This window comes from Lathamus discolor, chromosome 5 (assembly GCF_037157495.1).
Source record: "Lathamus discolor isolate bLatDis1 chromosome 5, bLatDis1.hap1, whole genome shotgun sequence".
Classification (NCBI taxonomy): domain Eukaryota; kingdom Metazoa; phylum Chordata; class Aves; order Psittaciformes; family Psittacidae; genus Lathamus; species Lathamus discolor.
In genome coordinates this window covers 15087369-15102202 of record NC_088888.1, presented here as the reverse complement: position 1 = coordinate 15102202, position 14834 = coordinate 15087369, and the positions used below count along the sequence as shown (strand labels likewise).

Below are 14834 nucleotides of genomic sequence, written 5' to 3'. Positions count from 1 at the left end.
AGCATATTAAAACATGCAGACAAGAAAACTTCTTTAGTGGTGAAAGAGTACGGTGAAAACAAGAAAGAATTAATACCTTTAAGCAGTGCAGCTGGACTGGGGAGGGGATTGTTCCTGTCCTAATGCAGAGATAATGTAAACAGAGAACTTTTTCAAGGCAGTAAAGGGAGAAATCAATGCAGCTTCTAACCCAGTATTATTTAGTACTGGTTATATAATTTAAATAATGGGAAAATATATCTTTTTAGATTAAACCTTATCTATAAAGGTATCGTAAATAGATGTATATTTTTAAATATGTCAGATACAGAAGAACACACGTGCTGACATGCATCAGCATAACATAATCTATCTAGGTTCTAAGTTTTGTGGTGCAGGACTGTAACCCTCCTTGGTTCATGAGTAGCCATATCAACAGTTCTCAACAATCCAATTATCTTGCCACTGGTAAAAGTTCATGTTACTTTATAGAGGACTGGCTCATTATTATTAATTTTGACAGAACAAACCTAAGACAAGCAACCCAGTATAGTAAAGCTCACCCAGAAAGTATCAGTATTATTCTACCACAGATAGCTGCAGACCACTACCATGCTTAGAGCTCCACACCTTTCTGATGCATTTGCAGAGTAAATTATTCCACAAGTGACTGATCTAATATAATATGGGCATTTACATGTTGTCTACATGCTGACACAAGAACTGGGTTCAGCCATCCAAAATGGGTAAGAAAAGTCAAGGAAAGCACAGAAAAAAATGTGTGTACATATGTATCTCTTACACACACAGAAAACAGATAAAAGGTCTTCCAGAACAGAAAACTAATAAAGTTGTGTGAAAACTATACAAAGAAAGACCCAGAGAAACTCAGTCTTGCAATAAAAGCAGATTAAACTGTACTATCGAAAAGTACAATAACCTTATAGAATGTCCGATACTTACCTGCCGCTGCTGTTCTATCACTGCATTTAGCAGCAGTGAGACAATATAAGGTCACAGCTATTACTTTATGTATGCCTCTTTTTAAGGGGTTGTTCACCTGAACTACTTTGACATGTAAACTGTAATAGTTCAACACATGCAAGAACTAATTTAGAGTCAATTTTAGAAAGGTTCAGACTTTCCGGTGTGAGTAAACACTTGCTTTTAAAAGAAGATGTAACTGCATATGCATGTAGCACACTAAAACAATGAAGGATTTCCTACAAAGTTACTTATTCTGTAACTTTACCTTGTCACATTTGACTGGTATCATTGTTTACCAAATTAAACCCAGTTTACCGGGTTTTAAAGTATTTGGGCCCATGCAAAAATCTAAATGACAGATTTCCATTTTAAGACTTCATACAGAGTAATGAAGATGCACATTTGCAAATAAGCTGATGTTTACCATATTATTAACTCTGTGAACATAATTTGCTATCAAACCAGTAATTTCTATGGGTACCTTGTTAAGCAGAAACATTTTCCTTCTCTGTACTGTCTGCTGAAACTAAGATTAACCCTTTTGGTAGAAGTGTTGATTTAAAATTAAGTCATAAGAAAATCAGCTTTCAGTATTAACCACAGATAAATGTGACATATGTCACTATGCACTATGAATTTCTTTTGTAAGGAAGAGATTCACAGAGTGGTTAGGGTTGGAAAGGACCTTAAAGATCATCTGGCTCCAGCCACCCTGTCAGAGGAATTGTCTTGAATCAAATAAGGATAGGTACTATGAACACACGTAATTGTCCTGTGTTGTTCTTATATGTCTGGAATTCACTATTTTGACTGTAACAGCTTTTGATAAAAAGCAAAATATTAGATTACAGAACACAAAGTACAGGGAGAAAGTAGTCACGAGGCATGCGACTGGCCTGAGAGAAGAAATGTTTGCACATTGTGCAAATCCTTATTTTCAACAGCTAAACTGTAGAAAGGATATTAAAATTTGTTCAGTATATGCCTTGTAAATAAGATGCATATTACTTGATATTCTAAGACAGCAGATGGCCTGTTAAAAATATCATTATCATAGAAGTCTGAGAATTTTTCTTTGAGCCACTTTAAAGAACTATCAGTGAAGTTTCTGTGGTAGGCATAGATAACTGTGTTTCTGATATACAGCACAAATAATAATTTTGAAATAACCCGAATCCATCTGGAGGAAAAAGCCTTTGAAAACAGAGATGATGGTACTAGGAAACATTAGCAAGTGACCTTGCTGTTTTTAAGGGTATTGCATTATTATAAGATACTGTGGCTTTATGTACATTGTAACAATGGATTATGTAAGTTTTACTTTAATATTACAGCTATTTTATGGAAAAGGTTAGTCTTCAGTCTTGGATTTGCCACCTATTGCTTTCACACCACCTTGCCAGATGTTTATTGGAATAACAGTCTACTAACATATTGCTGATTGGGCATAAAGAAAGGCTGAAGACCTCTTCAGGTATTTAAGGCCACTTTAGAAAACTCAACTGTTTGTATAGGTAGCAATAACTTCCCAAGAGCTTCACTGGTCAGAAAAACAAACACCGAAGTTATGATTTCAAATACCTCAGGCACCATTTCACATTGCTACAGCATAGAAAAGATCCTAAACTGACTTTAAATATGATGTGTTTCTTACTGCTCTCTTTTAATCTATTTTATACTCTCAGTTTCATGTAAGCAGCCCAATAGTAAGAGTGCATTTGTGGTGAAGGTTCATACCTAAACTGAACTCATTCTAAAATTCTGAGAAAAATATGATTTAATTTTTTGGCTTAATATAAAAGGTTTAATAAATGAAGATAATAAAAATTTCTGAAGATGAATGACCAACACTTGCACAACCAAAATTTTAGAGTATGTAACCAAAACTTATACACAATAAACTAGATTAATATTTAATATACATATTTTTGGAAGATGTATTGGTCTCCCTTTCCAGGTATTCATCAAAGCAAGCATTTAACAGTATAAAAACCTTAGCATATATGTGATCATCCTGAAAAAAAAAAAGACAAGTGTCTGAAAGACAACTGTCTGTCTCAAAACCATCATATTACATGATGATATAGAATCCGAATGGTTTGGGTTGGAAAGAATCATAGAATAGTTAGGGTTGGAAAGGAGCTCAAGATCATCTAGTTCCAACCCCCACACCATGGGCAGGGACACCTCACACTGAACCATCCCACCCAAGGCTTCATCCAACCTGGCCTTGAACACTGCCAGGGATGGAGCACTCACAACCTCCCTGGGCAACCCATTCCAGTGCCTCACCACCCTAACAAGAAAGAATTTCCTCCTTATATCCAATCTAAACTTCCCCTGTTTAAGTTTTAACCCGTTACCCCTTGTCCTGTCACTACAGTCCCTGATGAAGAGACCCTCCCCAGCATCCCTATAGGCCCCCTTCAGATACCGGAAGGCTGCTATGAGGTCTCCATGCAGCCTTCTCTTCTCCAGGCTCAACAGCCCCAACTTCCTCAGCCTATCTTCATACGAGAGGTGCTCCAGTCCTCTGATCATCCTTGTGGCCCTCCTCTGGACTTGTTCCAACAGTTCCGTGTCCTTTTCATGTTGAGGACACCAGAACTGCACACAATACTCCACGTGAGGTCTCACAAGTGCAGAGTAGAGGGGCAGGATCACCTCCTTCGACCTGCTGGTCACGCTCCTTTTGATGCAGCCCAGGATACGGTTGGCTTTCTGGGCTGCGAGCACACACTGCCAGCTCAGGTTCATTTTCTCATTGACCAGCACCCCTACCTAAGTCCTTCTCCGCAGGGCCGCTCTGAATCTCTTCTTTGCCCAATCTGTAGCTATGCCTGGGATTGCTCCAACCCAGGTGCAGGACCTTGCACTTGTCATGGCTGAACTTCATAAGGTTGGCATCAGCCCACCTCACAAGCTTGTCAAGGTCCCTGTGGATGGCATTCCTTCCCTCCAACGTATCAACCGGACCACACAGCTTGGTGTCATCGGCAAACTTGCTGAGGGCGTACTCAATCCCACTGTCCACGTCAGCGATGAAGATGTTAAACAAGACCGGTCCCAACACTGATCCTTGAGGGACACCACTTGTTACTGGTCTCCAGACGGACACTGAGCCATTGACCACAACTCTTTGTGTGCGGCCATCCAGCCAGTTCTTTATCCACCGAGTGGTCCATCCATCAAATTGATATCTCTCCAATTTAAAGAGAAGGATGTCTTGTGGGACAGTGTCAAACGCTTTGCCCAAGTACAGGTAGATGACGTCAACTGCTTTACCCTTATCCATCAATTCTGTAGCCCCATCATAGAAGGCCACCAAATTGGTCAGGCAGGATTTCCCCTTAGTGAAGCCATGCTGGCTGTCACCAACCACCTTGTTGTTTTTCGTGTGCCTTAGCATGCCATCCAGGAGAATCTGCTCCAAGATTTTGCCAGGCACAGAGGTGAGACTGACTGGTCTGTAATTCCCCGGGTCTTCCATTTTCCCCTTCTGGAAAATGGGGGTTATATTTCCCTTTTTCCAGTCGTCGGGAACTTCACCTGACTGCCATGATTTTTCAAACATGATGGCCACTGGCTTAACAACTTCACTCGCCAGCTCCTTCAGGACCCGCGGATGGATTCCATCAGGTCCCACGGACTTGTGCGTGTTCAGATTTTTAAGATGGTCTCGAACCAGATCCTCTCCCACAGTGGGCCCAAGGTCTTCGTTCTCACAGTCCCTGCGTCTGCCTTCTGATACTTGGGTGGTGCAGTCAGAGCCTTTGCCAGTGAAGACCAAGGCAAAGAAGTCATTCAGAACCTCAGCCTTCTCCAAATCCAGAGTAGCCAGCTCTCTCGAGAGCTTCCTCAGGGGGCCTATGTTGTCCCTAGTCTGTTTTTTGTTTGCTATGTACCTGTAGAATCCCTTCCTGTTATCCTTAACATCCCTGGCCAAGTTTAATTCTAACTGGGCCTTACTCTTCCTAACCTGGTCCCTAGCTTCCCACACAACATCCCTGTACTCTACCCAGGCCGCCTGTCCTTGCTTCCATTTTTTATAAGCCTCTTTTTTCCTTTGAATTTTCCTCAGCAGCTCCTTATCCATCCAAGGAGGTCTCCTGGCCCTCCTGCTGCACTTCCTTCTAGGTGGGATGCAGCACTCCAGAGCTTGTAGCAGGTGATCCTTGAATATCAACCAAGAGTCTTGGGCCTCCCTGCCCTCCAGGACTATATCCCATGGAACCTTACTAAGCAGGTTCCTGAAGAGGCCGAAGTCTGCTCTTTTGAAGTCCAGGGCAGTGAGCTTGCTACAAGCTACAAGCTACAAGCTCTTCTCACTGTCCTGGGGATCTCAAATTCGATCATGTCGTGATCGCTGCTTCCAAGGCTGCCCTGGAGCACCACATTCTCAACGAGCCCTTCCCTGTTGGTGAGCACAAGGTCAAGCATGGCACCTCAAGAATCACAGAATCCCAAGGGTTGGAAGGGACCTCAAAAGATCATCTAGTCCAACCCCCCTGCAAGAGCAGGGTAACCTACAGTACATCACACAGGAACTTGTCCAGGCGGGCCTTGAATATCTCCAGTGTAGGAGACTCCACAACCCCCCTGGGCAACCTGTTCCAGTGCTCTGTCACTCTTACAGTAAAGAAGTTCTTCCTGATGTTAACGTGGAACTTCCTATGCTCCAGTTTACACCCATTGCCCCTTGTCCTATCACTGGATATCACTGAAAAAAGCCTAGCTCCATCATCCTGACACCTACCCTTTACATATTTGTAAACATTGATGAGGTCACCCCTCAGTCTCCTCTTCTCCAAGCTAAAGAGACCCAGCTCCCTCATAAGAGAGCTCATAAGCCTCTCCTCATAAGGGAGATGTTCCACTCCCTTAATCATCTTTGTGGCTCTGCGCTGGACTCCTTCAAGCAATTCCCTGTCCTTCTTGAACAGAGGGGCAACCTTAAGATCATCTAGTTCCAACCCTCTGCCATGGGCAGGGATGCCGCACACTAGACCATGGTGCTCAACACTGTCCAACCTGGCCTTGAACTGTGCCAGGGATGGAGCATTCACAAATTCCTTGGGCAACCTGAGCCGGTGCCTCACTACCCTCACAGTAAAGAACTTCTTCCTTAGGTCTAACCTGAATACATAAATCTATTGTAAGTTTGTTCAAAAAGTAACTTGATAGCACATAGTCATCTTTACAGAACAATAAAAATCATGTCCGGTGTGTGCCTAGCAAAGGAAACACTTCTGTGGTTTCCCATTTACAACAAACAAACCTATAATTAAATAATTATTTGGCAGAATAGATTCATTGGGTAACAAAATATTCCTCTAGAAACAGACTCCTAGACCAGTGCCCATCAGTTCAGCACTGAATATTTTGACTTCTGAAGGGGTGGAAAGAAGCTGGAGGATAGAACTAGAATTGTTTTTAGTAAGTCTTCACAATTACATTTTTATAGTCAAACTGTGATATAAGAACAATTTAAGTGTTACAGCATTTGAGTTATGTTCTTGATTTTAAAATCATGTATGCATAATGGTGATTTTATCCATTTTCAGCACTTAACTTACATGCCAGAAGCACAAACGTTAGTTTGGCATCCATTTAATTCTGATGTTTACCAAAGTGATTAAGTTTAGTCAGTGTAGTTGGATATAGTCACCAATAAAGTCTAATACCCATGTTAGGCAAAGATTATGTCATATAAAAGAAATCCTTTCAATAAAATCACACAAAAAAGACCTCTGAAAATACCTCAAAAGAATGGTGTAATTTCTTATATAAAATGTTGAGTAACAAAGTCAACAAGTTAATGCACAGTTTTAATGACTGCAGCAGTATTAACTTACCTGCTTGCTGTTTTTACAGAGCTGTTTTTCTTGTGTCCTCTCTCTGAGCGGTTGTCTCGCAAGAGCTGAAGCTATTAAAAAGAACGTTCAGAAGAGTCTCACAAGCAAAGCCTTTATTTCTTTCTAGAAATTTTATCCTGATAATGTCATTCTTTCCCCTCTTAAGTAATCTATCAATAGTTCTGCCCCAAGACTCTAAAAGGGATGGATATTAATAGGATTTTACAGTAAGAGAGAATATTTCAGGAAACATCCACCAAGTAATTGAATACGTAAAAATTAAATCATTCTCAAAGCATATTAATATGCAATTCACAATTTCACAGTCAACACATCAGTAAAATTTTATGATTTCCACAATTTCAATTTTCAAAATTTTATAATTAAGTATGTTGAAGAACACTTAAATTATGAAAAACTATTCAGGCTGGCACTTGTACCTAAGCCGTTATGAAACAGTTATAAACTCTTCTAAGCCCCAGGAGCTTTTGTAATTTGAAAGTTGCAGAATTAACAAACCCAGGGTATTAAAGCTTCCCAGAACAGTGGGGGAGTAGGAACAATGAAGGATTCATTTGAACTGAAATGGTGACTCAGCTTCTGAAACAAGCTCCTATTTATTCTTTTATTTATTTTTAGACCTGGATGGCTTTTCATTCAAACTATCTCCAATACTGAGAAATCTATTTCCAGCATTATATTTGTCAGCATGTGTAAAGCAGCAACCATAAAGAACAACTTTACTGTTGTTGTGTTGTAGTGTCAAATTTACACCAAAGAAATTAAAACTAGACAGTATAAAACCTACAAATATTTCTTGAATCTATATTGAAGAAAGTATAGACTGAAAGACTGTTTTAGAAGCTGATTACAGATTCAGAGCGGCCCTGCAGAGAAGGACTTGGGGGTGCTGGTCAATGAGAAAATGAACATGAGCCGGCAGTGTGCGCTCGCAGCCCAGAAAGCCAACCGTATCCTGGGCTGCATCAAAAGGAGCATGATCAGCAGGTCGAAGGAGGTGATCCTGCCCCTCTACTCTGCTCTTGTGAGACCTCACCTGGAGTATTGTGTGCAGTTCTGGTGTCCTCAACATGAAAAGGACATAGAACTGCTGGAACAAGTCCAGAGGAGGGCCACGAGGATGATGAGGGGACTGGAGCACCTCCCGTATGAATACAGGCTGAAAAAGTTGGGGCTGTTCAGCCTGGAGAAGAGAAGGCTGCGTGGAGACCTCATAGCAGCCTTCCAGTACCTGAAGAGGGCCTATAGGGATGCTGGGGAGGGACTCTTTGTCAGGGACTGTAGTGACAGGACAAGGGGTAACGGGTTAAAACTTAAACAGAGGAAGTTTAGATTGGATATAAGGAGGAAATTCTTTCCTGTTAGGGTGGTGAGGCACTGGAATGGGTTGCCCAGGGAGGTTGTGAGTGCTCCATCCCTGGCGGTGTTCAAGGCCAGGCTGGATGAAGCCTTGGGTGGGATGGTTCAGTGTGAGGTGTCCCTGCCCATGGTGTGGGGGTTGGAACTAGATGATCTTGAGCTCCTTTCCAACCCTAACTATTCTATGATTCTATGATTTTATGAATATTCACTGCAAACACATTTAAAAGTCCACTGATAAGCAGGAAATTACGAACTTTATGACTTGGCTGATGTGTTGTACATGAGTATGGACTGCAAAAAATTCACACCTAACTATAAAATTGCATTTGATTAATTTGTACCCAGCTCGCTATAGCTAGCTTACTTGTATAGGGAATGCTCCTCATTATTTCCACTATCTAGTTCTCAGATGCAGTAAAATTGTCCAGTCTGGTTTTCAAAGGCAATCTGAAGGGTATATAAAGGTAAGGCACCTTATTCTGACATATTTTTGTAAAATAATATTTCCATTTTCTTAACATCAGTGAATGAGGGTTCTTAAAATTCATATTTAAATGTAGTCATGATTTTTTACCCATACAAAGATTGGCTAAGAAAATCGGGGCTGTTCAGTCTGGAGAAGAGAAGCTGCATGGAGATCTCATAATAGAATTCCAGTATCTATAGACCTTCAGTCTTAAATCTCAATGCATTGATGATATATTCAGCTACTTTTACTGAATAGTTGAAGTTAACTATACATTTATGAAATAAAGCCAGACTTTTTTTCACATTTTATAGTTCCGGGACAGTATGTTCTGTTTAGAACTTACTACCACCCATAAAGTAAGGTATGTCTCCATGTCTGCGACAAACTAAAGATATAAGTGCCATGCTGCTAAACAAATGTTAAATATGCCTTCACATTCCCTCAACCACATCTCTAGGCTTGGACCTTCTAGGGACTACACTGTAGGGACCCAGCAGACAAAACTGGTGACATGGTTTCACCGAGGCCTTCACCATGATGGAGACTTTACAGTTCTTTTTTACAGCTGTGGTCGTTTTAACCAATGAAATACAGAAAAGTGGAATTGAAGATCTTTCTGTAGAGGCCTGCCTGCTCTTGTCACTGCTCTGCATTTCTTGATTTTGTGAGTCAAATGTTTTGCTTTCCAGCATTTTGAGAAACACAACATTTGGAGACCTTATAATTGACAAACTCACAAAAAACAAAAAAAAAAAAATCAGGCTTTTCACTTAACTTGATAAAACTGAAAAGATACTTAACTGGAATTAAGTGACTAATTAAAGATTTTTAATTAAGGTACTTTCTGAAAGACACTGCTGTTAACATGCTTCCTTACAAGAAAATATGAAATCATATCTGTTTTGTTTATAGTAAGTTAAAGTATTAGCCCACTACCTCTGGAGCAGAGGTAGTTAAATACCTTTATGCATCTCAAACTGTTCTCAATCAAAGCAGTTCTTTACCTGGCTATGTTCCTTCCTAGCCCCAGGGCTAAACCAGTGGCTGTGGGAGAAAAAGAAAAGACAGGTTTAACAATATAACTAACAAAGCACATGCTGTCATATGACCAGTCCGTGCGTGCTTTTGAGTATTTTATTGTCTGCCAGGAAAATACAGCCTTTGGCTATGTTTTATTTTTATGGGATATTTTTATTGAACTCTCTAAGTCTGTAACAGTTTTGAAAGAATGCACCACAGATTTCATTTCTGAGCAGCTACTGGCTTTACAGGTAATTATACTTTGTCGAACAAGCTAAAGTTTTATATAAATGATAGTATTTTAAGACACTGTAATGAATGTGCTATAAATAAAAGCAATTACATATTTAGTGCTGAAGTGCTACTTATTAATGATTACAGCTGAAGAGATCTTCAAGAATTGTAGACTACCTGGTAGTTACATTGCATTATTTCAAAAACTGAGGTTTGAGTTTGAATCTAAAGTGAATTCAAAGTCTGTAAGTTCTGTGGATTAATATCTCTATATAATTGCACAATTTTGACTATTGGCATCCTTATTGCATAGACACACTGGTGTGCAGGGACAAGAACTCACAATGTGACTTTGAATAGCAGTAAAAGTATACTAATACGGGTTCACACATACACTGCGATCACATAGAACTGAATTAACATCTGAATGTAGCTGTACTAAGCATTACACAAACCTGGGGTAAATCTTGACACTTGCAAAATGAAAAGGAGAAAGAAAAAACAATTAAAACAAGGTGGATCTGAAATTACATATTGCACCTATATATTACTCACGTAAGCAGTAAGTTTTGGGCAATGGATAAAAGAATTCCAGCCATTAAAGTACTGCTCAGAAAGACCATCACATTATCTGCTGTTAAGCTTTTATTGTGAGTGACCCAACAAATAAAGTCACAAACATCCAGAAGCCGAAGAAGGTAAGAAATATAATGGGCTAGATCTAAATTCCACATAGACAAGTATCTTGTCTCTGAGCAATGTCAACAGCAAATAAGGAAGAGCAGCAACTGGGATATCCTCTGCATAAGATCTGCTGGTTTGTGGCAAATCAGTGGATCACAGACTAAATTATTAGTAAAGCATATTTCTATTGAAAAAAAAGTATTGAAATAATTTGAATGCCTCTCATATTTAGACATTAAAAACCCTTCATAAAGAATAAGTCCTCTTGTAATGAGGAAGTGATATTCACATTACACTGATTTTTATGATTTTGTCCATTAACTTACTTACAGTATTATTGGTTTATTTGTTATAATAAAATCAACAAAAGTAAACCCCATACAATACCAATTGAATTACTTTACGGTACAAATAACTTATGAAATCACAACTGCTTTAGTTAACACACACATTAGCAAGTTAAGTGGATCAGTATAAAACAGCTGTTACTGAGGATTTGCTGCTTGCAGTATCTGTGCTTTAGCAAGTTTTGTTTTAAACAGTGAGTGCTTCTAACAGAAGTTAGAACTTAAAAATGTATCCCCAAATACATTTTTTCCTAATCATGTGTGTCTGTGTTTTAAATTTCTGATGTGGAAAATACAGGAAAATTTAATCTTATTGTAATTATTCAAAAGAGATAACCAAGAAATAATGTTACTAAATGTTGTCAGCTGAACAAAATAAGAGTTTACAGTAATGGCACACTGGAGTAACTAAACAAACTGAATGACATTCCCTGTTTACATGTGTCTAAACAATTAATTCAATGTCTTTTCTAGGAATTTTTCATAACCTTAATTCCTCTCATGATACATCATGTTTAAGACTCAAAGATGCGATGTTCATTTTCATATATACAGGCTTGGTATTTCTGAATTTCCCTTTGGAAAAAAATAAAGCAGATCTTTTTAAAAACAACCTGTATTTGTTTATCTAGCCTTAAAAAGGCTGCATTTTTGGAAAGCATACACCTAGCAAGTTAATAAAAACACATTTGCAAAGCACTGAAGTTCATGTTTCCTTAAGAAACACAAAATGAATTGCAAACTATTATAAATACTGTTATTAAATAAAAATAAGGATTGTAACTGAGTTCAGGCTCTTTTATCATGTTTGTACAGTTGTAAAATGTGGCTTTGGGACAGAGGTAATACTGTAAATCAAAAAACAACAATAATAATAGCAATAATAGTAGTAATACTAATACTGCTGCTTCTACTACTTCTACTACTACTACTAAAAAAACCCCCCTTATAACTCCTATCACTGATACTCACTCATGGTGAAGACAATCCTGGGACATGTGAACTGTTTTCCTGCTACCGCCTGGTCCTGGAGTTATCTAACGGCAAAAAGAAAACAAACCTTTCAGTCATGAGGCAGCACACGCACACAGTGATTGCTTATTAAGAAAACATCAGAAACACTGAATACAAACCAGACACAGTACACTAAATACAGTAAATGCAATTAGAAATAGCTGCAATTTTTAAGTAAAGTCTGAATGCAGGAAGTGCTATGCAAAATTTTCCAAAATCCTTTATGTGCAATCCGGATTGGATGTCAGACATCAGACGTTCACAGATGTCAGGGGCCTAAGTTCCTTTTGAAAAGTTCACAAAGGATTTTACCTTCAAAAAATGAAAGTTAAATGTTTTGAAATTCATTACTTATAGATAGGATAATACAGCAATAAGTTTATTAAAAACCTTCTGACCTTTGTATTCCAGCACAAAGCTTCTGAAATGACAAGTTGATGCAGGAGAGAAAGCAAAGATAAAATACTCTTTATCACACTGTACTGTAGTCCTCGTCTAGTGCTTTATATATACTGAAACAAAAAAACTGTAATATGCTCAACTGAAGAATGATCTTAAGAATGCATGATAGCACATGCAGACTTTTGCAGATGATTATACTCTGGTATTGCTCCAGAATGCATAAAAAGAACTTTATTTTTATTTTTACAATCTGCTTAAATTGTCTGCACATACAGATAGGTAAAAGCAGCAGAATGAGACTACCTGATGAAACTCATGTTTGAAGAACCAACTATTCCTGTTGGAAACAATGCAGGAAGAAATTTTCAATTTCTGGGAGATATCTTTATTGTCAGTAGAGGACCAGAGGTGGGAATGAAGTCAGACGTTCTGCCAGTTTTGAAAGGAGACTACAAAACCTCAGTGATACATTTGGATGGTTCAGGCTTACCAGAAGTACATAGGCAGAAGATTCACAGATAAAAGCAGCCTACTCTTCATGAGAAGAAGAATGTGCTCAACTTTTAAAGGAAAAAGTCCCTAATTCATCTGGCGTCATAATGGATAAAAGCCAGGGCAGTTGAAGCTCCAAGTCTTGAAAACTTTCAAGGACACTCACTGAATAACTTGAAAGCTCCACATGGTTAAAAGTATTTGACCAAAATCAGCTCCTTTGACCTGAAGAATGCTGCCACTTGGGGCTGAACTGAGAAACCCTAAAGTGGTGTCACATTTCTGGCTGATAGTGATTGAAAGGAATTGGTAATACCTTACTACAGAAAAATCTATGCAAACATACAAATCTCCAGTAGAGGAAATCATGGCAGCTACATGGGAGAAGAGCACGTACAGCTTTACCTGCCTTTGGAATTTACTGTTTGATTAGACTTATTGAGACCTTACAGAGCCACATAATGTAACAGTAAAGTCATAAAGAAATAATAAAACAGTAACCAAATATTACTATCTCAGTGTCATAGTTCACCTAATAACGAGAACAAGAAATGTCAGTTCATAAGGAGAAGCAGAAAAATGAACAGGTATTTTAATATGTATTTTCCAAATTTTAAGATTAATAACTAAACTGTTACTTTAACGCTATAGGTAAACATGTAGCTCAGCTCTTGAGAGTTACATCCTGCATTAATCTCAAAATGAGGTTTTCATGCTATTCCAGTGGGTATCCCTGGAATATAGTAATCCATTTTCTACACTGTGGCTATAAGAAAAGCCAACTGTGCCTATGTCATGCTTTGTTAGAGGTTCATGATCACATTATCTCATGGTGGACCTGACACTTTTATTCAGTTTACAGTATGTTCTATGTAGAGGCAACTTATTTCCTTTGCCAGGGCTGCTGACAACCTTTTCCACACTATATTAATCTTGTTTACAGACTTTATCTTGGTACAAATATCAGAAAACTAAACTTTTTATCTCAGGGAGAAAATAAACAACATGTTGACAGAAGCAAAAGCTATTTTCTAGGCTAAAATTGGTTGTTTACCTGCAGCCATACTTATGGAAACAAGTTTAAGTTTCCAGCTTACTCAAAAGACATAATCTGAAATTTAATAAGCATGGAAATTTCAAGAAAAATCACTTGATAAATTGCCAGTTTTAAACTAATATCTAAACCACAGAAATATGTTTTTCCACTGAATTATAAGAGAATATGAACTTGCTTGGAATACAGTTATGACTGATCAAAGTATACTGCTCAGGTTTCTCTTGTACACCCCAGATCGCTTCAGTTAGCCAAACAGCCACAGCAGATCTGTAAAACTAAAGTTAATAATGCATAAGTAGACATTTTTGCATGAAACTGAATGCTGATTATTGTATGTTAATGCTAATGAATTTCTGTTTGTAAAACTCATCTAGGGTATCAAAAGCCAAAGCAAAACCTAATATCCATCTTCATCTTCACCTCCTAGCTATCTCACTGCCAGAAAAATCTACTCCAAAGATCTGCTGAGTCTCCACAGCAGAGAGAAGCAATTGATTTGGAGCAACATAGAAAACTAAGAAAATAAAACCAGCTTTCACAGTATACATTACTGAATCACTGCCATAGCTTGACATTACCATTACATTTTTATTCCCTCTACAAGCACACTCTTGCTGAAGGGCGCAAACTGACCATTCCAGAGAAGCACCTCTTGAATGTAGAGGTTACCTTTAAGGGATGTTCAAACTCCACAAAGTTTTCATATAGCCATGGTTCACTGGCTGAATAGTTCACACACTGTTAATAGTTTTCTCTACATTTCTTTTCACACAACTGATCAAAATACCTCTCCTCATGTACAGTTTCCTACTGCATGATTAACACATGGAAAAGAAAAACTATGGTATCAGAGATTAAAAGAGAAGTCTGCTATTGAGCACTGTTCTTTCAGAGAAACAGGGAAGGTTTAA

General features: G+C 38.5%; 1 protein-coding gene across 2 annotated transcripts in view; it reads right to left on the bottom strand.

The window, feature by feature from the left end:
• The window catches only part of GPATCH2 (G-patch domain containing 2), a 124324-nt gene that overhangs the window by 27625 nt on the left and 81865 nt on the right, over window positions 1–14834 (bottom strand). For both annotated transcript variants that reach the window (XM_065679863.1, XM_065679864.1), the window contains exons 6-8: window positions 11931–11995; window positions 9678–9717; window positions 6822–6892 (exon numbers count right to left, since the gene is read on the bottom strand). In XM_065679863.1, the coding sequence (XP_065535935.1) occupies window positions 6822–6892; window positions 9678–9717; window positions 11931–11995 (176 nt within the window). The remainder of the gene's footprint in view (window positions 1–6821; window positions 6893–9677; window positions 9718–11930; window positions 11996–14834) is intronic.